The sequence below is a fragment of the Ambystoma mexicanum genome, chromosome 5p (assembly GCF_040938575.1).
Source record: "Ambystoma mexicanum isolate Mex_15411 chromosome 5p, UKY_AmexF1_1, whole genome shotgun sequence".
Classification (NCBI taxonomy): Eukaryota; Metazoa; Chordata; class Amphibia; order Caudata; family Ambystomatidae; genus Ambystoma; species Ambystoma mexicanum.
The window spans coordinates 1,290,190,889-1,290,217,176 of NC_090930.1; the positions used below are offsets into that span (position 1 = coordinate 1,290,190,889).

Genomic DNA, 26,288 nt, shown 5'->3' on the forward strand with positions numbered 1-26,288 from the left:
GTTGAATGTGTTCTAAGAACACCCGCGGTGTCCTGAAATGTTTGCAAATAAACAAAATGGGGGTGTTCTGAAGACGTTTTTGAGAACACTCCCGGTGTCCTGAAATGTTCGTAGGGGGTGTCCTGAGGACGCTGTCCGTATTGTTCTCTGTCAAGTTGAATGTGTTCTAAGAACACTCGCGGTGTCCTGAAATGTTCGCAAATAAACAAAATGGGGGTGTTCTGAAGACGCTTCTAAGAACACTCGCGGTGTCCGGGGAGTGTTCGTAGGGGGTGTCCTGAGGACGCTGTCCGTATTGTTCTCTGTCAAGTTGAATGTGTCCTAAGAACACTCGTGGTGTCCTGAAATGTTCGCAAATAAACAAAATGGGGGTGTTCTGAAGACGTTTTTGAGAACACTCCCGGTGTCCTGAAATGTTCGTAGGGGGTGTCCTGAGGACGCTGTCCGTATTGTTCTCTGTCAAGTTGAATGTGTTCTAAGAACACCCGCGGTGTCCTGAAATGTTCGCAAATAAACAAAATGGGGGTGTTCTGAAGACGCTTCTAAGAACACTCGCGGTGTCCGGGGAGTGTTTGTAGGGGGTGTCCTGAGGATGCTGTCCGTATTGTTCTCTGTCAAGTTGAATGTGTCCTAAGAACACTCGCGGTGTCCTGAAATGTTCGCAAATAAATAAGATGGTGGTGTTCTGAAGACGCTTCTAAGAACACTCGCGGTGTCCGGGGAGTGTTCGTAGGGGGTGTCCTGAGGACGCTGTCCGTATTGTTCTCTGTCAAGTTGAATGTGTCCTAAGAACACTCGTGGTGTCCTGAAATGTTCGCAAATAAACAAGATGGTGGTGTTCTGAAGAAGCTTCTAAGAACACTCCCAGTGTCCTGGAATGTTCGTAGGGGGTGTCCTGAGGACGCTGTCCGTATTGTTCTCTGTCAAGTTGAATGTGTCCTAAGAACACTCGCAGTGTCCTGAAATGTTCGCAAATAAACAAGATGGTGGTGTTCTGAAGACGCTTCTAAGAACACTCGCGGTGTCCGGGGAGTGTTCGTAGGGGGTGTCCTGAGGACGCTGTCCGTATTGTTCTCTGTCAAGTTGAATGTGTTCTAAGAACACCCGCGGTGTCCTGAAATGTTCGCAAATAAACAAAATGGGGGTGTTCTGAAGACGTTTTTGAGAACACTCCCGGTGTCCTGGAATGTTCGTAGGGGGTGTCCTTAGGACGCTATCCGTATTGTTCATTGTTAAGTTGAAAGTGTTCTAAGAACTATCGCGTTGATCTGAAATGTTCGTAGTGGGTGTCCTGAAAACGGTGTCCCTATTGTTCGCTGGCAAGTTCAAAGTGTTCTAAGAACACCTTCATTGTACGCGGACATTAAAAGTTTACCATAGATCATAGTTGAAATGTTTAACTCTATGGATGTGATATGCTGCGGTGGTTGTTGCCAGGGCATAGAGTCTTGGGTGCATGACCTTGGCCATGCACCCAAGACTGTATGCCCTGGCAATAACCACCGCAGCATATCACATTCATATTTGCTTATAACTTTGGGTGAAAAACAAATGTATGGTTCTCTGTCAAGTTGAATGTGTCCTAAGAACACTCGCGGTGTCCTGAAATGTTCGCAAATAAACAAAATGGGGGTGTTCTGAAGACGCTTCTAAGAACACTTGCAGTGTCTGGGGAGTGTTTGTAGGGGGTGTCCTGAGGACGCTGTCCGTATTGTTCTCTGTCAAGTTGAATGTGTCCTAAGAACACTCGCGGTGTCCTGAAATGTTCGTAAATAAACAAAATGGGGGTGTTCTGAAGACGCTTCTAAGAACACCCGCGGTGTCCGGGGAGTGTTCGTAGGGGGTGTCCTGAGGACGCTGTCCGTATTGTTCTCTGTCAAGTTGAATGTGTCCTAAGAACACTCGCGGTGCCCTGAAATGTTTGCAAATTAAAAAGATGGTGGTGTTCTGAAGACGCTTCTAAGAACACTCGCAGTGTCCGGAGAGTGTTCGTAGGGGGTGTCCTGAGGACGCTGTCCGTATTGTTCTCTGTCAAGTTGAGTGTGGCCTAAGAACACTCGCGGTGTCCTGAAATGTTTGCAAATAAACAAAATGGGGGTGTTCTGAAGACGCTTCTAAGAACACTTGCGGTGTCCGAGGAGTGTTCGTAGGGGGTGTCCTGAGGACGCTGTCCGTATTGTTCTCTGTCAAGTTCAATGTGTCCTAAGAACACTCGCGGTGTCCTGAAATGTTCGCAAATAAACAAGATGGTGGTGTTCTGAAGACGCTTCTAAGAACACTTGCGGTGTCCGGGGAGTGTTCGTAGGGGGTGTCCTGAGGACGCTGTCCGTATTGTTCTCTGTCAAGTTGAATGTGTCCTAAGAACACTCGCGGTGTTCTGAAATGTTCGCAAATAAACAAGATGGTGGTGTTCTGAAGAAGCTTCTAAGAACACTCCCGGTGTCCTGGAATGTTCGTAGGGGGTGTCCTGAGGACGCTGTCCGTATTTTTCTCTGTCAAGTTGAATGTGTCCTAAGAACACTCGCGGTGTCCTGAAATGTTCGCAAATAAACAAGATGGTGGTGTTCTGAAGATGCTTCTAAGAACACTTGCGGTGTCCGGGGAGTGTTCGTAGGGGGTGTCATGAGGACGCTGTCTGTATTGCTCGTTGTTAAGTTGAAAGTGTTCTAAGAACTATCGCGTTGATCTGAAATGTTCGTAGGGGGTGTCCTGAAAACGGTGTCCGTATTGTTCGCTGGCAAGTTCAAAGTGTTCTAAGAACACTCACATTGTTCGCGGACATTAAAAATTTACCATAGATCATAGTTGAAATGTTTGACTCTATGGATGTGATATGCTGCGGTGGTTGTTGCCAGGGCATAGAGTCTTGGGTGCATGGCCATTTGGCCATGACCCAAGACTCTATGCCCTGGCAACAACCACTGCAGCATATCACATTCATATTTGCTTATAACTTTGGGTGAAAAACAAATGTATGGTTCTCTGTCAAGTTGAATGTGTCCTAAGAACACTTGCGGCGTCCTGAAATGTTCGCAAATAAACAAGATGGTGGTGTTCTGAAGACGCTTCTAAGAACACTCGCGGTGTTGTAGGGGGTGTCCTGAGGACGCTGTCCGTATTGTTCTCTGTCAAGTTGAATGTGTCCTAAGAACACTCGCGGTGCCCTGAAATGTTTGCAAATAAACAAGATGGTGGTGTGATGAAGACGCATCTAAGAACACTCGCAGTGTCCGGAGAGTGTTCGTAGGGGGTGTCCTGAGGACGCTGTCCGTATTGTTCTCTGTCAAGTTGAGTGTGGCCTAAGAACACTCGCGGAGTCCTGAAATGTTTGCAAATAAACAAAATGGGGGTGTTCTGAAGACGCTTCTAAGAACACTTGCGGTGTCCGGGGAGTGTTCGTAGGGGGTGTCCTGAGGACGCTGTCCGTATTGTTCTCTGTCAAGTTGAATGTGTCCTAAGAACACTCGCGGTGTCCTGAAATGTTCGCAAATAAACAAGATGGTGGTGTTCTGAAGACGCTTCTAAGAACACTCGCGGTGTCCGGGGAGTGTTCGTAGGGGGTGTCCTGAGGACGCTGTCCGTATTGTTCTCTGTCAAGTTGAATGTGTCATAAGAACACTCGCGGTGTTCTGAAATGTTCGCAAATAAACAAGATGGTGGTGTTCTGAAGAAGCTTCTAAGAACACTCCCGGTGTCCTGGAATGTTCGTAGGGGGTGTCCTGAGGACGCTGTCCGTATTGTTCTCTGTCAAGTTGAATGTGTCCTAAGAACACTCGCAGTGTCCTGAAATGTTCGCAAATAAACAAGATGGTGGTGTTCTGAAGATGCTTCTAAGAACACTCGCGGGATCCGGGGAGTGTTCGTAGGGGGTGTCATGAGGACGCTGTCTGTATTGTTCGTTGTTAAGTTGAAAGTGTTCTAAGAACTATCACGTTGTTCTGAAATGTTCGTAGGGGGTGTCCTGAAAACGGTGTCCGTATTGTTCGCTGGCAAGTTCAAAGTGTTCTAAGAACACTCACATTGTTCGCGGACATTACAAATTTACCATAGGTCATAGTTGAAATGTTTGACTCTATGGATGTGATATGCTGCGGTGGTTGTTGCCAGGGCATAGAGTCTTGGGTGCATGGCCATTTGGCCATGCACCCAAGACTCTATGCCCTGGCAACAACCACCGCAGCATATCACATTCATATTTGCTTATAACTTTGGGTGAAAAACAAATGTATGGTTCTCTGTCAAGTTGAATGTGTCCTAAGAACACTTGCGGCGTCCTGAAATGTTCGCAAATAAACAAGATGGTGGTGTTCTGAAGACGCTTCTAAGAACACTCGCGGTGTCGTAGGGGGTGTCCTGAGGACGCTGTCCGTATTGTTCTCTGTTAAGTTGAATGTGTTCTAAGAACACCCGCGGTGTCCTGAAATGTTCGCAAATAAACAAAATGGGGGTGTTCTGAAGACGTTTTTGAGAACACACCGGGTGTCCTGAAATGTTCGTAGGGGGTGTCCTGAGGACGCTGTCCGTATTGTTCTCTGTCAAGTTGAATGTGTTCTAAGAACACCCGCGGTGTCCTGAAATGTTCGCAAATAAACAAAATGGGGGTGTTCTGAAGACGTTTTTGAGAACACTCCCGGTGTCCTGAAATGTTCGTAGGGGGTGTCCTGAGGACGCTGTCCGTATTGTTCTCTGTCAAGTTGAATGTGTTCTAAGAACACCCGCGGTGTCCTGAAATGTTCGCAAATAAACAAAATGGGGGTGTTCTGAAGACGCTTCTAAGAACACTTGCGGTGTCCGGGGAGTGTTCGTAGGGGGTGTCCTAAGAACGCTGTCCGTATTGTTCTCTGTCAAGTTGAATGTGTCCTAAGAACACTCGCGGTGTCCTGAAATGTTCGCAAATAAACAAAATGGGGGTGTTCTGAAGACGCTTCTAAGAACACTCGCGGTGTCTGGGGAGAGTTCCTGGGGGGTGTCCTGAGGACGCTGTCCGTATTGTTCTCTGTCAAGTTGAATGTGTCCTAAGAACACTCGCGGTGTCCTGAAATGTTCGCAAATAAACAAAATGGGGGTGTTCTGAAGACGCTTCTAAGAACACTCGCGGTGTCCGGGGAGTGTTCGTAGGGGGTGTCCTGAGGACGCTGTCCGTATTGTTCTCTGTCAAGTTGAGTGTGGCCTAAGAACACTCGCGGTGTCCTGAAATGTTTGCAAATAAACAAAATGGGGGTGTTCTGAAGACGCTTCTAAGAACACTTGCGGTGTCCGGGGAGTGTTCGTAGGGGGTGTCCTGAGGACGCTGTCCGTATTGTTCTCTGTCAAGTTGAATGTGTCCTAAGAACACTCGCGGTGTCCTGAAATGTTCGCAAATAAACAAGATGGTGGTGTTTTGAAGACGTTTTTGAGAACACTCCCGGTGTCCTGGAATGTTCGTAGGGGGTGTCCTTAGGACGCTGTCCGCATTGTTCGTTGTTAAATTGAAAGTGTTCTAAGAACTATCGCGTTGTTCTGAAATGTTTGTAGGGGGTGTCCTGAAAACGGTGTCCGTATTGTTCGCTGGCAAGTTCAAAGTGTTCTAAGAACACTCACATTGTTCGCAGACATTAAAAGTTTCCCATAGATCATAGTTGAAATGTTTGACTCTATGGATGTGATATGCTGCGGTGGTTGTTGCCAGGGCATAGAGTCGGGCAACAACCACTGCAGCATATCACATTCATATTTGCTTATAACTTTGGGTGAAAAACAAATGTATAAGGAGCAAAGGTATTAGATACTATGGATGTGATATGCTGCTATGGTTGTCCTTATTATTGTATACTTACTGTTTGGTCTTGTAATGGAAGTCCATTCTTTTCTTCTTCATTTCTGTGATAAAAGAAAATAGCATGTTAGTATTAGTATTTTGTAATGACTTATTACATTGTATAAGCAATATACTTTTATTTTTTTTCGACCCTCATATTTAGTAGAGCACAAATCAGAGTACTGTGCAATTTGCTCAGTTTCTGTATTTGTTGCTAAAATCATTGGGTCTGTGGGAGAAAAAAAAATCCATGTTGGATTAAAAAAAAAACCTTTTTCTGTTATGCTACAGTTTATTTGTTTGTTTGTTTTCAGTGTTCACTTGTTGTTTCTGGCTAATGCTTTATACTTTGCTTTGTTGTATTTTTTTTGGAGCAGTAACAGATTCTTCATTTGTTTTGATATTATAAAATTTTGGAGCAGTTAGATAGCAATTGGCGTATTCTAACTGTTTATTTTTTTAACATATTTTAGTGGTTTTGATTTATCTATTTGGATATTGTTAAATTTTGGGACAGTTAGATACCAATTGGCGTATTCTAACTGTGTATTTTTTGGCCTAATTTAGTGGTATTCATTTATCTGATTAGTTGTTGTAGAATCTTTGAGCTGTTAGATAGCTTTTGGAGTATTCTAACAGTTTATATTATTTTAACACAAATTTATAATTTTAGGACAGTTAGATACCAATTGGCGTATTCTAACTGTGTATTTTTTGGTCTAATTTAGTGGTATTCATTTATCTGATTAGTTGTTGTAGAATCTTTGAGCAGTTAGATAGCTTTTGGAGTATTCTAACAGTTTATATTTTTTTAACACAAATTTACTTGAAGGTTTAAATACAGTTTATTTATCAAATTTTGGTTTTAAGAACATCAAATAAGCATTTGTAAGATTTGCTGGTAATCTCTGCTTTAGAGTAATGGTACTATCATTACATTCAAACCAGCCACATTTCTTTTTTATATATGCCGTGTAGTGCCCTGAATTGGTTGTGGCTCCTGCGTGGTAGATTATACCTATTGTTGTGAAGGTTTTCTTACCAAGTGATATTTGACTATGTGTGAATCCAGTCAGCTTGCAGTTGTTTTTGGTACCATCTGCATTGTAACGTAGAAGCATTAGTATTACGTATTTACTATGTCTTTGTATTACTAACGTGGAGCGATTATCTGAATTGCAGGTAGAGCATAATCTACCATGGTTTGCATTTTGTACAAGTTGCTGAAATGGAATCGATTCACAATTTGGTATTGATATATATATGAAGCGTTCATTGGGAATTTCTTCTTGTGTCACATTGTTGCACAGAGTGCATGTATGTTTCCACATGTATGAAATCTGGAAGATTTCCTTTATAGGTATGTTTTTGTTTTCCAGTACTTGTAGTAAGTACATTAAAAATTCTTGTGGATCTTCCTGTGAGTTCATAGTGAATTTCACCATTCCAGCACAGTAGTCAAATTCTTGTCTTATTCCATAAACACTATATGTGTTGTCAGGATTGTTTTTTGCGTTTCTATGAAGTACTAACATTTGCATACACAATGGGTCTCTAAAGTGTAAGTAAATGTTGTCAACAATTGGTGGTAATCGAAATAGAATATTAATTGCTACATTTGCATAGCAATTTACACCAACTATATTTGAGAATTTAAATGGTCCAGGTAGTTCTGTATCTAACTGCTTTTTTTGGAGTTTGTCTTCCTTCTTTAAAGAAGTACCTGGTTTACTTTCTCTAATTGATTCTTTTTTATTTGTGGTACTTGATGAAATATTAGTTTCTTTTACTCTCTTTGGAGGATTTGCAGTGACGTCCTGTTGCATTTCTGTTTGATTTAGTTTTCTTTTACAACGTTTTAGTTTTTGTGGAACAGAATATGTGTTTAAATGGGGAGTGTATAGTGAGCGAAGTATATTATATTCTAAAATGCAGGGAATATCAGCGTTTACTTTACTTGCATCAAAGTTGATTAGAAATAGACCGTCAAGTGTATGTAAGCGTGATAGTGCTACGTAGCTCATGCCTTCTTTAAAGACTGTGTTACCAATATCTATCATTGCTTTGTCTAGGGTAAGACCTTGTGATTTATGAATCGTGACTACGTATGCAAGAGTTAGAGAAAATTGTTCTCTGCGTACATACATATCTTTGAAGAGAAGGAATCTAGCTGTTGAGCGTCCTATCCGTTTTACTTCTGAAAGTTTGTCAAAGAGTATATTGACGAACTGAATTTTGTTGTCACGTGGGTATGTTTGAAAGCCAACAACTGTACCCAGTGCTCCATTAACTAGTCCTTGGTCCACGTCAAGGTTACGTTTAAGCATTACTCTGCAATTTAAGGATAATTTTAACATGTTTTCTAAGCCTGCTGTGTTTGAGATTGATTTTTCTAAATTATTTAGTCTTGTTGTGGCTTGGTCACACATGGGTAGTGTCATACCATGTACATCTAGTTTGTCTGTGGCGCTAATTTCCATTATTGGTTGCATTTCTTTACTTAACATTATTTCATTGAATTTGAGACAGCTTGCAAGAGTTGGCATTAAGGCCATACAATTGACATTTTTGTGGGCTAATTGTTCCATAACATCTGTAGCACATGCATTATCGCCATAAAGTGCATTAATGTGCCGGGTTTTCAATGTTGCTTCTGCTTCTTTAGAAAGTATACCAACTCTCAAACTTTTTAAAATGTTGGCATAAGTTAGATCTGCAGATTGGCGCATGTTTTCTGTTAATTCTCTGTATTGGAAATGTTGCCAAAGGTTGACATTTCCAATGCTGCCAACAGTTTTACGGCAGAGTTTGTGCCCTAATGTTTTAAAAATAGGTTCACCTTTTACTGGTGTTAATTGAAGCAGATCTCCAAAAACAATAATGTGTTTTCCTGCAAAGAGCTCTTCATAGTCTGTTTTGAGTACTTCTTGTAATCTGAGGTGAATCAAAGCTAACATCAGGTTGGAGACCATGCTCACTTCATCTATTAGTAGCATTTTCATTTGTTTCAATACTCTGCGTAATTCCATTGCAGCTTCTGCAGAAAGTTTTTAATAGTCTAATTTGTTCTGGTGTTCTACTGGTAATAGTAGTAATCGGTATAATGTAACACCACCTATGTTGTAGGCAGCTAAACCTGTGGGGGCAGTGACAACAGCTGACAGTTTGTTGTTTGTCAATTGTTGAAGGAACTTACTAATGATTTTGATTAGGAATGTTTGCCAGAACCAGCTTCACCACTGACGTACAGTAGTATAGGTTTATAATTATGGCAGGAACATTCTTTATTTTCATGTTTTACACCATGTGCAATTTGTTTTGTTATTTCTTGAAAAATGCTACTTTGCTCATTGTTTAGTTTTGATTGTAGTATAGTTAAGTCTTCCTTATCTTCATACTGACACATGGGGGGTAATTCATAGAATTCAGCGCACAAGTGGCGCACGCTGCTGGTGCACAGTGTGCGCGTGTGAATCCCTGCGCCAGCTGCGTGCCCTAAAATCCATTTCCGCGCACAGCGTATTCATGGATTCCAGCCACCAAAACCCGCCGTGGCGCACAGTGGCGCAGCGACCCTGCAGCAGCCCCAGTTACGCCCTCAAGAACGCCTCTCGCGCAGGGAAAAGCCATCAATATACCCAATCCAGCGCAAAGGGCTGCGCTAACCCTGTACCAGCAAGGCAAGCGGGCTACGTGTATCACTGGGGTGCGCGGGAAGTACCTCACGCGATTGGCCCCGTGCGAGCAGGGTACGTGTATTTCATGGGTGCGCAGGAAGTTCCACACGCGATTTCCGCAGGGTACGCGTTTCTCAGGGGTGTGCCGGAAGTGCCACACGTGATTTTAGCAGGGTACGTGTATTTCGGGGTGCGGGGCAAGTTTCACACGCGATCTCAGCAGGGTATGTGTATTTCAGGGGTGCGTGGGAATTTCCACACGTGGTTGGGCCCGTGCGAGCCAGGTACGCATATCTCAGGGGTGCGCGGAAAGTGCCACACGCGATTTCAGCAGGGTACGTGTATTTCAGGGGTGCGCGGGAAATTCCACACGTGATTGGGCCCATGCGAGCACGGTACGCGTATCTCAGGGGTGCGCGGGAAGTGCCACACGCGATTGCAGCAGGGTACGTGTATTTTGGGGTGCGGGGGAAGTTTCACACGCGACATCAGCAGGGCACGTGTATTTCAGGGGTGCGCGGGAAGTTCCACACGCGATTTCATCAGGGTACGTGTATTTTGTGGTGCGGGGGAAGTTTCACACGTGACATCAGCAGGGTACGTGGATTCCAGGGGTGCGCGGGAAGTTCCACACGCGATTCCATCAGTGTACGTGTATTTCAGGGGTGCGCGGGAAGTTCCACACACGATTGGGCCCGTGCGAGCAGGGTACGCGCATTTCAGGGGTGCGCGGGAAGTTCCACACGCGATTCCATCAGGGTACGTGTATTACAGGGGTGCGCGGGGAGCACCACACGTGAATTGCACGTGTGGGTCCTCCCAGGTGTTCCCTCTACACCCTCCACGGCCCCTGCAGGTGGCTCACACCACAGGGGCCTACCCTGCACATGTCCTGCAGGCACACCATCCACCATGGCCATGACCCCCAGCCAACCCACATGTCAACTTGCACTACTGCCCTCCAACGCATGTCCCCCTGCACCTCCAGCCACCAGGGGCACCCTCCACCAGGCCCCCACCCATGTCTCCCACCATCCCCACCTCCCAGCACTGTGGGGCACCCTCCACCAGGCCCCCACCCATGTCTCCCACCACCCCCACCCCCCAGCACTGTGGGGCACCTGCCAGCAGGCCCCCACCCATGTCTCCCACCACCCCCAGCCCCCAGCACTGTGAGGCACCTGCCAGCAGGCCCTGTAGGGTATTTTGTGGAGATTTGGGGCCTGACGGTATTTTATTACCGCTGAGAAATAACTTAGCAATAATCACTCTTTGTATTCAGATTTGGCCATGTGCAACAATAATACAATGGACATGCATTATTTCAGCACCCAGACCTGCATATTTGGTATACGTGGTTGGTGGTATTTTGGTGAGCATAATTCCCTTGTTTTATTTGTGGCCCCAATGTCCAGAATCCCTTATCTTCGCTTAGATTTTTCGTGTGATCACTAGAGAGACCTCAGACCTGCATTCTAGGGAAACCACAATTTCCAGGGATAGTGTTGGTGCGCCACCATGGGCAAACTCACTGACTTATTTACGACAGAGAGCTATATGTGGTAGTCTTGTGGTAATTTCCACTACCTTATATACGGTAGGGAGCTATGTTCAGAGAGTCTCTCTTCCCGTTGGCTCATGTACCTCCAACAAGTTATACTACAGTCACTCACAATTATTCATACTGATTCTGACATACACACATCTGTCTTAAAATGACCATTGCACTGTTTAAAAATCTCCCCACATCATTGGCATTGTAATGGTAAATAGAAAATAAACCACCCGTCTGTTTTCAAATATTTTCTGTATTATAAAATTTGCATTTAGACATAATCTCATTCTTTACAGCAATAAAAGGGAACAATCAAAGCATTTTCAATGACACACTGCAATTATAGTGGCGGAGAACAGAACTTAAACTGCAACATTAGCACTTGATTAAGACACGCACGGGACTTTCATTTTTCTACACTGACTGCATACTTTCGTGCACACACACAGCTCCCCCAGTTAGGTAATTACCTTATCTGTTTAGAGGATTCTCTCTGTGAATGTGGCTCTCTTGGCTTAACTCCAACGAAAAGGGACGCTTGCCTTCTCAAGCCGGGGTCATTGCCTGGAATTCTCAGCTTTTTCAGATAGGACAGCCTCTGCCAGTGGAAATGTAATTCTTTCAGCTTTCCCCAGTCTCGACTGCAGCAGGACACCCCCACAGCCAGGTCTTCTCCCCAGTAGTGCAGAAAGATGTCTGCCTGTCTTTTTCCCTGCTACTGCCCACTAAAACTTTCCTCTCAGCCCTCTTTATGACGTGTTCCAATGAAATCCATCATCTCTCATCCTCCTACTTTTAAACAATAGCTTCGCTTATACATTTGCAATTGTTGCAAATCTGACTTCCTTCCTCCTGCAGTTACTGTGCACAACAACACGGATAATCATGCAGAGAAGAGAGGAAAAATCTGCACACTCATTTAACTGGTTTTCAAAATATGCCTAATTCTGCAGTAGAGAACACATTTTATTAGTGAGTTATAATAAAATAAGGTTTTATTAGTCAGGTTAATGGTTAATATGTTAGCTGTTAATTTTCAAATGTGTCTCTAGCAATATAGGCATTTCAGGTGAAAAATAGTGTGCATATTTTTAAATGAACACGTGTGCTTTTAACTGTAAAAATAGCTTTGCATCTTATATGTTAAAATCGTTTTTTGACTGAATAGTCTGTCTTTCCTTGTTAATCTGTTAACCCATATAGCAATGCACCGCACCCTTGTGGTGGTGCTGCAAAAAAAAAATGCTACTTGTGCAGTAGTGCTGTAATGCTACTTGTGCAGTAGCGCTGTAATGCTACTTGTGCAGTAACATGCCAAATATCCTTACATATACCCTCCTTTTGTTTTTAGAACTTGGCTATAATCCAAGCCAATCTCTAAAAACAACTTGTTTTTAGAACTTGGCTATAATCCAAGCCAATCTCCAAAAACAACTTGTTCTTTCTTTTTCTCTTAAAATGCATGTGTATTGGGATATCTTTCTCTTCCTGACGTAGTCAGTAAAATCAGTAACATTTTCATTTTTACTGATATCACAATCAACCATCCACCCATGATTAGCACCAGGATAGCCAAACCCACTATTGAGCGTTCCCCCCAGGTTCCCCAATTAAATCTTTCCACTTCTATTATGCCCAGATTACTAATTGTAATATTGTTTTTTCGCAAATTCATTTTCATAACATGTCTTTCTTTGTGATTCAATAAATATTCCACATCTGGATCTATTGGAAAAGTATCCCTTTGAAAAAAATCGATATTTTCCACTTGGCTTTCCCAAACATCATTTGTTACATGGAACAATGTTAATCCCCCAATTGACACAATTGCATCCTTTGGAACCTGTAAATAAAAAACATTATATTTTACCTGTTTAACCACGTATGTTCCATGGTTTAAATGTACTACCGTCATGTTCTTTAAACAGGTACTGACCAACCATTTACCTCTGACCATCTTAGCCTGTGCCATTTCTTCACTCCCCATATTACTAATAATCACTTCACATCCCTCTGATATACTTGGGTCAGATTTCAATCCACAAATAGCATCTGTGGCATCAGGAACAAACGGTTTACCTGGACACATATAATTTTGTTCTTTAAATGTTACACATGTTTCCAGGTTTGGTATTAAATAAACTTCAGGTTCCCATGACTGAAATGCCACCACTTCTGGAGTCTTAATCTTAATGAATTTGTCCTCTTGCCAAAATCCCACGTTGTGTACCCACTTCGTTTGATAAATAAGTTCAGGGGCTACAAATGGGATGCATAGCAAAAATCCGATCTCTAGTCTTTCCAAGTCCACATATAACGGCATTGCATTCCCCATTTCGAATGCAATTCTTATCTGTATAAGGTCAATTTCCCTCCTGGTCAATCTTTCTATCATTTGCCGAATGATATCCTGCGAAACAAAATACAAGGGAATATGTCCTTGAATCAATTGTGAAACTGCAGTTTGAACTTCTCTCATATAATTCGTTAATAGTCTATCAACAGGACTCATTATGTTCAATATTTCATTTAAAGTTCTGTCATGCTTAAGTATTATTTTAGTCGCCCGTTGCATCACATCCGCTTGTTCATTTAGAATGATTGCAGTTTCATTTATGAATCTTACTTGTTCATCCAGTCCCCCTCTAATTCCATCTAATGTCTTTTGTATTATTTCTAGGTCAATACTCAGTTGTTGTGCTTTAGTACTCAGTGTTCCTACCGAAATAGAATTGGCTGTTGATATTGTAGTACCTATTATTGCCCCAATTATAGACATTACCATTGATATCGCGAGCATCACCGCACCTCTCTTTCCTCTCTTCTTCTTAATGTCTGCTGAATTCACGAATGTTTTTTCCAATTGCATTAATATATCTCTTATTGACTGCTTAGCGTCCTCTTTTCTTATTTCCAGCCACTCTTTAGTCTGTTCAATCTTAATTCCGGTATTGTTCAAATGTTTTTCAATCAAAATCTCAGGATTCAATGGTATGTAGATATTTTGGAAAATCATCCTTCTATCACTCATGATGAATCCTGGTGCTTCTTCTACCGCGATACCAGATGCTGGTCCAGGTTCAATGACAACCTGTGCTTCTGAATTCTTGAAGATCCCTCCAAATATCACTATCGTTAAACATGTCATCGGTATCATCTTCAATGCTGATCGCTTTGTAGCCTTGGTCTTCACCCCTCTTTGGGGCTTTCCCGGAATCCGTCCTCGAGGTCTCCAGGACTCCATCGTCTCCCGTGGCCTCTGGTCCCGGAACCTCCGATCAAATAATGTTAATCGTCTAAATCAAAATAGAAAATAAACAGATTAAGTACATAGCACAATACTAACTTCATCCTTTTGCCAAAAATAAAACATACTTGGTAAAAATACTTCGTTTTTTTTTTTTTTTTTTTTTCTGAAATTAAACACAAGTTAAAAGAAAACAAACACATATAAAACAGCATTCAATATTTAATACACTTTCTCTCTGCACACCAACCACGAGCTTCCGTTATATGTGCATTTATTTATTCATTTATTTATTTATTTATTTATTTATTTATTTATATTATATATTTTCACATATATTACAGTGTTTATGTGCCATCCTAACAATCAACTTTTTTTTAACTTCTTTGTCACTGCCTCCTGATCACACCCATTTATTTTCTCAAGGGACTCTATCCGTTTCCACATGCTCAAGCTGCCTGATCTCATGTCTGGGATGGCATGGTTTGATTTGATTTACATGGACAAACTGCTCTATTGCTGTTTCACCTTCATTTTTCAAAATTTTATACACTACAGGAGAGACTTTATCTATAATTCGAAATGGCCCCTGCCAGGCTGCCAGAAATTTAGAATTTTTCTGTTTACTTTTTCCAAAATGAAACTTGTACACCTGATCCCCTACATTGTATTCCTTTACTGATGTCTTTTTGTCATAATATGACTTAGCACTGTCAGCAGCTCTTTCCAGATTTCTCTGCACAAAAGCAAATGCATGTTGCAAATGCCTCCTCAGTTCACCAATATATTCATGAACTGTGGATGCACTCACTAGAGTTTGCTCATGTGTTCTGTATAGTAGGTGTTGTGGTAACACCATTTTCCTACCTGTTAAGACCTCATGGGGGCTAACACCTGTTGCTTTGGCAGGAGTCGACCTGATTGCCATCAAAACCAATGGTAAACGCAAATCCCAGCTGGAACCTGCTTCTGCCACAAATTTCTTTAAAATGTCCACAACAGACCTATTGCTTCTTTCAACTGTACCTGAAGACGCCGCCCGATATGCGATATGTAGTTTCCTTTTTACACCTAGTATTTGCCATACCTTACTCATTAGAGTACTTGTGAAATGACTTCCTCTGTCTGACTCAATTCTTTGTGGCAACCCAAACCTTGAGAACACATGGTTCACCAGCAATGTGGCTGCTGTTTGCGCACTACAATCTGGTGCGGGAATGCACTCAATCCATTTTGACATCAAACATACCACACTCAAAATATAGCGGTGTCCCCTGCTCGACCTTTTTAAAGGACCTACATAGTCTATTTGCAAATCTGACCATGGGAGAGTTAGGCCTCTTTTCATCAATGGTGCTCTATGCATTGGTGAAGCAGGTTTAAATTGGGCGCATACTAGACATCCTCTAGTATATAATTCCACATCTTGGGACATATGTGGCCAGTAAGCATAATCTTTTAGTATTTCTAATGTCTTTTGTGAACCTCTATGGCCTGCAGTTATGGCATCGTGTGCATGGTGTAGCATTAGTCCTCTGAATGAAAGGGGTACTACCCACTGTATTTGCCCTGTTATGGACTCTCTAATCATGAGCCCATCCTGTAATCTAATTCGTGTTTTGTTCTTTAATAACACCCTCAACTCTTCTTTTCCCATACAATCATTTTCTGTTAAAGGATTTTTTTCAGGATCTATCAAATGATTATAATAGATTCCCAAAATTTGATCATTCTTTTGTGCCTCAATCAAATCTTGGTCTGGCGTGTCATGACTCCACTGCACCACCGGTTGATCTACCTCCTTTGGTGCTTTAGAACGTGTGACTGCATCAATTTGTATTTCACCCATTAAATAATCAATAGGTAGCAATTCTCCCATCACAGCCCCAATCTTAGCCAGATGGTCTGCCTTATCATTTCCCTCCTTATCCTCTCCTGGTGTTTTTAAATGCCCACGAATTTTTCTCCAGTATATTGTTAAATTATTTTCTGACACCAATTTGTCTATGGCTTGTATCATTTTTCCATGTTTAAGTGGCTTTTTGTTGTATGTAACCATGCCTCTTGCTTTCCAACCAGGCAAATACTCCACAAAGCTATTCCGTGCATAGTCAGAATCAGTCACCAGGACAATTTCACTGAACTTTTTATCAACTGCAGTAGCAATTGCTTTATAGATGGCTGCCAATTCCGCTACCTGACTGCTCCTATCTCCAATCCTCATCCCTATACTAGGAACGCCTTCACATTTCAACCAGACATTTCCTATTCCTGCCACTAATTGTTTATTACTGTCATTTTCAATGTGAAAAGCACAACCATCCACATATACAGTTGGCAAATCCTTGCATGTTTTTTCATCAAAAGCTTTGTGTGGTGATTGTTCAAACTCCTGCAAACTAGCTTCCACATCCATTTCATTTGTTATCTGTTCAGCTGCACAGTCATGTAAGTCAGCTAACCCTTGAGCAATTGGGCTCTTTTTATTTTGTCCATATCTTACTTCTACGGGAAAACCTTGTAATGCCAGCGTCCATGAAGTGATTCTGGATTGCGCTAGATTGCCTGATCTAATTCTTTTACTCTCTAAAAATTGCAAAGGTTGATGATTTGTTTCAATAATCACCTTTTCTCCCTGAACAATGGGGCGGAAATGTTGTAGCGCCCACACAGTGGTTAATAGGGCCTTTTCGCATTCATTAAATTTCATTTCAACTTGGGAAAATGCCTTACTTGCATATGCAATGGTTTTGTGATTCAAATCGTGTTTTTGTGATAACACTGCTGACATACAATGTTCAGAAAAGCCTATTTCTATAAAGAAATCCCTGTCCTTTATGGGGTATGCTAAACATGGTGCCTTTACAAGACATTCCTTCAATCTAGCCACTGCATCAGACTGCTCTCTTCCCCATTTCCAGGGAGTATTTAGTTTAAGCAGTTTAGTCAATGGTTGAGTGATTTCTGCATAATTCTCAATGAACTTTCTGTTATAGCCTGTCATCCCTAATAAACTTTTTACTCCTTTCACATTTTTAGGATCTTTTAATCTTTGTATGGCCTCTATTTTCTTCCTTTGTGGATTTAGCCCATGTTCAGTCACTTCATGCCCTAGAAAGTTCACTTTTTTCTTGCACCATTGTGCTTTTTGCAAAGATACTTTGGCGCCTGCTTTCTGCAATTGGCCAAGCACATGTCTTATTTCATCAAAATGGCTTTTAAGGTTTTCATTTTTTATCAAGACATCATCCACATAAACTATTGTCCCTCTTTCCGCTGCATCCGGCATGGCCTTTCTCAAAAATATGCCAAATTCACTCCCACTATTGATGTACCCGAACGGAGCTCTAAGCCAGGCATATTGAGTCCTGTCAAATGTAAAGGAAAATAGGTGTTGTATCTCCTCTGCCAATGGCACACACCAATATCCAGATGTGAGATCTAACGTGGTAAATACATTTGAACCATGTATCTGAGCTAGGCCCTGATCAATGAATGGTAGTGGCCATCTAGATACTGGTACTCTTTTATTTAACTCTCTTAAGTCTGCACACAGCCGCCATTGACCATTTGGCTTTAACACACCTAAAATAGGCGTATTGGATGTGCTATGAATGGGCCTAATTATTCCCCGTGATTCCAAATTTTTAATAATCTCTGCCAATGATTCTAAACATGCCAGCGGTAGTCTATACTGGCGTACAAACACTGGATTTCTGCTACAACCTTCTGGTAGTGTGGCCACATGTAAATCAGTTAAACCACAATCATAAGCATCTTTTGCAAATACATCCTTAAACTCCATAAATATTTCCCTCAGATTGCGTCGATCCTCATCGCTGTTACATGCATCCGCTAAGGAGATCTGCTCTTCTACCATTCTGGAAAATTCTGGAAACTCTTCTGGTAAAGGAATCTCAGCGCTTTCCTCTAACTGTGTGGCTGTGTCTTTTTGTAGAGCTGCCACTTTCAAATATTTTGGCAGATCAGCTTCCACTTCAATGGGCTGATTTCCTGTTTCATTTTCATTTAAATTAAATATTATGCAATCCTCTTGATGGCAGCACACTGTCTCATTTGCATCATAATGATACACAGAATGAATTTTAAATATTCCTTTGGGCTGAGAGTCCAGGTGTTCTGGCAACTCGCCCTTGGCATCTACATATTTTTCAGGAATATTCCCAATCACCATGTTATTTAAATCTGCCGTATAATGTGATTTTTGTATGGCCATTCCTAATGGGGAGTTTTCCTCTAAATGAATATCCTGACAACCTTTATTATTCACCATGATTTTTACAGATCCCTCACCAATGTCTACCAATGGAATGTATTCATAATCCAGGCCTTGCTGTTTTATGGATTCATTCAGGCATACAAATGCATCAGAGCCTTTCATCTGCTGTCCATTTTTGCATTTCAGTGTTATTGCAAACTGTTTTGTAAATGCAGGAACAATAGTATTTTTCCTCATCTGTAATTCGACTGCATAAGGAACTAGTTGTGCACAATGATAAGCCCTTCTTTTGTCTTCAAATTCAGGCGCCGGCCCACCTAGGCGTGACCATATTTTTTGATTAAGGAAATCTAACACCATACACATTCTGTGCATGATGTCATTGCCCATGTAAAATTCATTTTGTGCTCCACTCACTATCCATACATTATGGTAAATTGCTTTCTGCCCAATGCTAATTTTAAGCATGCATCTGCCTGTAATTCGGTTTTCAAAGTCTGGACTGTCCAACCCAGAAACATATTGGTTTTTAATCCTAAATTTCGGGATTTCTTCCCTCTCCATAATTTTTTGCAACAATTTCTCATTAATGAAACTCCTTTCATGTTCAAGCGCTAAAGTGGCTTTTATTGTTTTAAGATAATCATTTATACCAGCGTGAACCCATGGTTGCTCATCTTCCATGTGTATCTCTGCCAGAGTGGTAATGTGTTTTTCTGAATCTGTTTTAGGAACACTATTCTGTTTGCATGTATTCTCTTTTAAATAGAAACGTAATGTGTGTTCGTCTATGGCAGTCTGCCAATCTTTCCTTGGGTCCAAGTATATTTGTACAGGTAGTTTTTCATTGTCGCTCTGATCTTTGTCTTGACACCTTAATATAACAGTGACACTAGGTATGCAGCTATTCTGGAGATATACCTCCACAGCATCATTTGTTTTGGCAATGGTGTGACATTCTTTTATATTGCTGTTTTGTGATTTTAGTTTCTTAGGCCTCAATGGTTTTTTGGTTAAGGACCACAGCACTCCATTCACCCCATCTATGAGAGGAGACAATCTTTTCAGGCAATCTGTCCCCATCAGAAATGGAATTTCACAAATAGATGTGATCAATACCTCTTGTTTCATTCTGTGCTTTCCTATTTTTATGTCAACCTCAGTTACACCTATGATGGGCACCTCCTCCCCATTAAAGTTATGCACTGGGCCTTGATTTGCCTTCACTGTGATCTGACTCTGTGGAGGCCTCCCTTCATTGATACTCTTTACCAGCTCCTTGGACATAATTGTGGCCTGTGCGCCAGTGTCAATCATAGCAAAGGTGTGGCATTTTTCTTCTACAGTGATGGGTGCATAATATCTGTCCTCAACTTCCTCTAATACACATAAGAAATGTGAATTCTTACTGATTTCAGGGCTCACCTTTCTCAGGTCTTTTTCACTTTTGGCTAAGCACATTGGTAAATGAAAAGACCTTTTTCCCTCCTTTTTACCCATTTCTGTGCGAGATATTTTATTCATTTCTCCATGTTCAGAGGTTTTTTGGAGTGTGGCCACCGTTCGCCCATCCATCTGGGTAACATCAGAGACCACATTACAACCTTCCAACTGAACATGTGTCACAACATCATTCAGCAATTTGTCATTTTTTAATTCTGTGCATTTGTGATCATTTAGTGTAATACCAGCCCTTTCAGCCTCTTCAAAAATATGTGGCTCAAAGAATTTTTCAGGTGATTGACTTGTACCCTCCTTGTGAGTATTTCCTTTTTCTGTCTGTGTTTGGTAATTGTTTTGCTTGCCCAGGGAAGGAGCTATGGCATCCCCACTTACTCCCTGTTCACTGGTATTCCCCATGCATGAGTCATTTTTCTTAAATCTGTCCCTTTGTTCTTTTGGAATTCCTAATGTTTCTTTTTCATTTGTGCAAATCTTTACTGTTTTATTTAGCTCTAAGTTAAACCGTACCTCTTTTTTAGAAGTATTTGCACTTTCTGTCACAATTTCATTTACTGGTACTTTCATTTTTAATCCATTAGACATCTCAGAGTCGTTATGCAAAATTATATCAGAGCTATCTGTCATTTTGGCACTGCAGTTATCATGAGTACTTAGTCACTTTTCGGAAGCCCCCCGGTCATTGCTATGGCCATCAGCCCCCTCTTTGGAAGGTTGTTTTTGCGCTGTATAGAGCTTTCCTATTTGCTCAGCTAACATTTTCACTTGGGCCTCAAGGCATTGGAACCTTTCCACCTCTCTAGGATCCTCTTTCTGTGGCCTAGGTCGATATTGGTTGTTTTCCCCCTGATTGGATCTATTCTGATACCTCTCAGGTGATTGATACCGGTTGGGATGGTTTCTGAACTCTTGATTCATTTGTGGAGGGGAGCGGGTTGCACCCATCCTTTGATTATAGTCCCCTGGTGGGGAATCATTGTACTGGCGTGGACTGTAGTTCACGTTTTGCTTCATGTCCTGTTTCTCAGATTGTGGGTACTGGCCCCTATATTGATTTCCATTATCAGTAAATCGATCCACATATCGGGGCCTATCCTGATTACCATATATCATGGTGCTGGGATCAAATCTGCTCTGTGTCCCCAATGACTGGTAGGGACCATCATTTCTTTGATCTTGATTTTGTCTCTGATTATTGTTCATACCTGCCATATCAGACCGGTATCTTACCCGGGGTCTATCTCCTAAATATCTAGGGCTGATGTAGCTCTCTCTATTACTAGGATCATGTGATTGGAATATTGGTACAGTAAATGGCGATCTTTGTTGATTACCCCTTTGTTCAGGTGTCACATTATTTTTACCTTGGCTTTGAGCAGACTCAAGGGACATTTTGGCTGACCTGATTTCCATTACTGTGGCTGAGGGTTCTTTAGATTTAGGCCTAGTATCTTTCATTTTATCACTTTCTCTACCCTGACAATAGAGTACCTCATATAGCTTGGTGCTTTGATGTACAATCCATTCAAGGGACTTGTCACGGTCAAATTCACGGACCAATTGGGATATAATGTCTTTCTGTAGCCCATAGAAGTATGCGGTTTTAAACTCATTGGAATTTGAGTCAAAAGATACATCAAAGCGAGAGAATGCTCTTTTTAAGTCTTGTAAAAATTGGCGAGGTGATGTATTAGGTCCAGCAGTAATAGTGTACGCAACTTTCTTTGCCTCCTGCAATGACTGAAAAGGAGAAAAATGGCGCCTAATTTCTTTTTCAAACTCCAGCCATGTCATATTCTGCTGTTCATTTAATCCCCTTATGATGCTGGCCGTCGGGGCATCTAAAGTTAAATGAAAATATTGTCTGTACTGTTCCTTAGGTATCTGGAGCGCTTTAAAAATGTCATGCACCGCTTCTAAGTGATCCTCAATGCAGCATTCACCTCCCTTTTTAAATGGTTTGATCAGGGCTTTAATGGATTTCATTATTTTTATGGGGCTACTTGTTGCAATGCATGGAATTGCACTATTTTGTGATTCAATCCTGTTTTCAGGTGTATGAGATTGGTGGCTGCCCCCAATGGGAGTATCAAATCCCCCAAGGGCGCTGCAACCAAGTTCAGTCACCGGCCCTGTCACTGGGGCACTAGCTCTTTGGGCAGAGCTAGAATTCACCTCCACTCCATTGAATGTGGTACCCTGCCGCCTCTCCTGGGACCTGGGAATGCACATTTGCTGTTCTAAGTCCTTACACTTTTTAAGGAGTCTGTTGGCTTCATCATGCAAATAATTATTTTCATCACTCATTTTATTAATTGCCTCCTGCATATCGCACATTTGCATTTGGCATTCATTGAACTCTTTACTTCTCTTGTCTCTTTCTTGGATCATTTTAATCATTTCTTGTTCTACACTCTGGAGATCACCTTCTTTTTCGCAATGTTCTTTTTGTAAAATTTGCATTTCTGAAACAACCTCATCTTTATCCTGCCTAATGTGATCCACTAAGGCTTTTAAGTGTGTCAATTCTTGCTCACTATCTTCAAATTGTTTCTTGCTTTTGGATAACTGAGTATCAAAGTCTCTGCATTTTAATTGCATGTCTTTTTGGCATACATCCAATTCTGCTCTCAACATTTCCTGATTTTTACTTGCCCCATCTAATTCAGTCTTTAACCTGTTAATTAGCTGAGTATCATTCTCTTGCATTCGCAGTGACTTGTTTAAAATAAACCATATTTTGCCGCATAGCCGTATTAAACAGTCTTTCTCTGCACTTTTATCGGCTGCATTCAATAATCTTGTAAGGCAGACCTGAATTATGCTGCCTTCTGCAAAAATATTGTCTAGTTTTTCTTTCTGCACCTCACCCTGAATGCGGTTACTCCATTCTAAGGTACTGTTCGAAGACCAATTCCCATGTGCAAATAACTTTGCCTCTAAATATTGCACTAGATCTGAGAATGTGGTTTCCCTTTGTGACATTCTGAAATTCGTTTTTAGTGGCACACTGCTATTATAAAATGGGTTCCCTTTAATGTGCAAATGGCAGTGTGAGACACGCTTGCCACGCCCAGTAGGTACTCTATGATCACTTTCCCGGCCTGCAACGCACCATAAATATGTAGGGTATTTTGTGGAGATTTGGGGCCTGACGGTATTTTATTACCGCTGAGAAATAACTTAGCAATAATCACTCTTTGTATTCAGATTTGGCCATGTGCAACAATAATACAATGGACATGCATTATTTCAGCACCCAGACCTGCATATTTGGTATACGTGGTTGGTGGTATTTTGGTGAGCATAATTCCCTTGTTTTATTTGTGGCCCCAATGTCCAGAATCCCTTATCTTCGCTTAGATTTTTCGTGTGATCACTAGAGAGACCTCAGACCTGCATTCTAGGGAAACCACAATTTCCAGGGATAGTGTTGGTGCGCCACCATGGGCAAACTCACTGACTTATTTACGACAGAGAGCTATATGTGGTAGTCTTGTGGTAATTTCCACTACCTTATATACGGTAGGGAGCTATGTTCAGAGAGTCTCTCTTCCCGTTGGCTCATGTACCTCCAACAAGTTATACTACAGTCACTCACAATTATTCATACTGATTCTGACATACACACATCTGTCTTAAAATGACCATTGCACTGTTTAAAAATCTCCCCACATCATTGGCATTGTAATGGTAAATAGAAAATAAACCACCCGTCTGTTTTCAAATATTTTCTGTATTATAAAATTTGCATTTAGACATAATCTCATTCTTTACAGCAATAAAAGGGAACAATCAAAGCATTTTCAATGACACACTGCAATTATAGTGGCGGAGAACAGAACTTAAATTGCAACATTAGCACTTGATTAAGACACGCACGGGACTTTCATTTTTCTACACTGACTGCATACTTTCGTGCACACACACAGCTCCCCCAGTTAGGTAATTACCTTATCTGTTTAGAGGATTCTCTCTGTGAATGTGGCTCTCTTGGCTTAACTCCAACGAAAAGGGACGCTTGCCTTCTCAAGCCGGGGTCATTGCCTGGAATTCTCAGCTTTTTCAGATAGGACAGCCTCTGCCAGTGGAAATGTAATTCTTTCAGCTTTCCCCAGTCTCGACTGCAGCAGGACACCCCCACAGCCAGGTCTTCTCCCCAGTAGTGCAGAAAGATGTCTGCCTGTCTTTTTCCCTGCTACTGCCCACTAAAACTTTCCTCTCAGCCCTCTTTATGACGTGTTCCAATGAAATCCATCATCTCTCATCCTCCTACTTTTAAACAATAGCTTCGCTTATACATTTGCAATTGTTGCAAATCTGACTTCCTTCCTCCTGCAGTTACTGTGCACAACAACACGGATAATCATGCAGAGAAGAGAGGAAAAATCTGCACACTCATTTAACTGGTTTTCAAAATATGCCTAATTCTGCAGTAGAGAACACATTTTATTAGTGAGTTATAATAAAATAAGGTTTTATTAGTCAGGTTAATGGTTAATATGTTAGCTGTTAATTTTCAAATGTGTCTCTAGCAATATAGGCATTTCAGGTGAAAAATAGTGTGCATATTTTTAAATGAACACGTGTGCTTTTAACTGTAAAAATAGCTTTGCATCTTATATGTTAAAATCGTTTTTTGACTGAATAGTCTGTCTTTCCTTGTTAATCTGTTAACCCATATAGCAATGCACCGCACCCTTGTGGTGGTGCTGCAAAAAAAAAATGCTACTTGTGCAGTAGTGCTGTAATGCTACTTGTGCAGTAGCGCTGTAATGCTACTTGTGCAGTAACATGCCAAATATCCTTACAGCCCCCACCCATGTCCAACTCATGTCTCCCACCACCCCCACCCCCCAGAACTGTGGGCCACCTGCCAGCAGGCCCCCACCCATGTCTCCCAGCACCCCCACCCCCCAGCAGTGCAGGGGCAGCCTCCACCAGGCCCCCACCCATGTCTCCCACCACCCCCACCCCCCAGCACTGTGGGGCACCTGCCAGCAGGCCCACACCCATGTCCAACTCATGTTCCCCACCACCCCCACCCCCCAGCACTGTGGGGCACCTGCCAGCAGGCCCCCACCCATGTCCAACTCATGTTCCCCACCACCCCCACCCCCCAGCACTGTGGGGCACCTGCCAGCAGGCCCCCACCCATGTCCAACTCATGTTCCCCACCACCCCCACCCCCCAGCACTGTGGGACACCTGCCAGCAGGCCCCCACCCATGTGCAACTCATGTTCCCCAGCCAACATGTCATCACAATCTAGATCCTTGGTCCCTATGGTCAGCCTCCAAATGCAAAACACCCACCCGAGTATTGCATCCACCCACTCATAATTTGCAATTACATCACAGATCACCAATTGCAAGTTCCGAAACAAACACATTTCCCTCACATACACCCAATGGGTGTCAGTGAACCTCAAAACCCATATCATGAAATGCATGAAACCAATGAGATACCACACATTGAAGTTCACCAAAAAAATATGTATTAAAGGAAACATAAATAGAATAAAAAATGAAGAAACAGAAATGTGAATGTACAAAAATTAAAAGAAGCATGTCCGTAAAAAAGAGAAAACCCAAAAATAAAATTCCAAAGTAATGGTGTCCAAAGTCAATGTCCACAAAACAAAATCCAATGGGAAATAAAAAAGAAAGCCATTGCTCCATGGTTAAAATGTGAAAAAAAAATACAATCCAACAGTGAACTATGTACATGGGAACAAGCCAGGGTCCATTATCCCAACAAAAGAAAGGAAACCTATCTAACTACACTAACTAATAAAATAAACTATATACAAAAATGTGGCCAATGTCCGAAAGGTCCAAATAAAATCAAAACAAAAATGAAACCTAACACTACCTACATAACTATGTACAAGGGCAGCGGGCTACTTTCACGCCTCACTTGTGGATGTCCCGGGCCAGGGCATCATCGAACTCCTCCTCATTGTCCCGCAGGCGGTCCTCCTCCATGGCCCCGAGGGTCCGCAGGGCCGTCCACGTGTCCACCTCCAAACCCCTGCGGATTGCCTCGAGGCATTCGGCCTGCCTCAGGGCCCTCCGCATGGAGTTCTCGGCCCTGACCATTGTGAGCCGTGCCTCTTCCGCCCGCTGCCGCTCCGCATCTATGGCGTGGCCCAACCGCTGCCACACGGAAGACACTCTCTGTCCTGGGTCCTCCTGCCCTCCGGCCGATGCCTGCCCCTCCGATGTTGAAGGCCCCGAGCATTCATGGCTCCCACCACGTTGCTGCTGCTGCTGTGCCTCTGCCCGTGCACTGCCTCCTGCTGCTTGCTCA

General features: G+C 42.2%; 1 protein-coding gene across 1 annotated transcript; it reads right to left on the reverse strand.

The window, feature by feature from the left end:
• Positions 1-11,837: 11,837 nt before the first annotated feature.
• LOC138481529 (uncharacterized) lies at positions 11,838-24,131 on the reverse strand. Its single transcript, XM_069613710.1, has 2 exons — positions 23,931-24,131; positions 11,838-14,325 (listed from the first exon to the last, which is right to left on the reverse strand). Exon 2 carries the CDS (start codon positions 14,271-14,273, stop codon positions 12,483-12,485), a length of 1,791 nt encoding a protein of 596 aa, XP_069469811.1. The 5' UTR covers positions 14,274-14,325; positions 23,931-24,131; the 3' UTR covers positions 11,838-12,482.
• Positions 24,132-26,288: the final 2,157 nt, after the last annotated feature.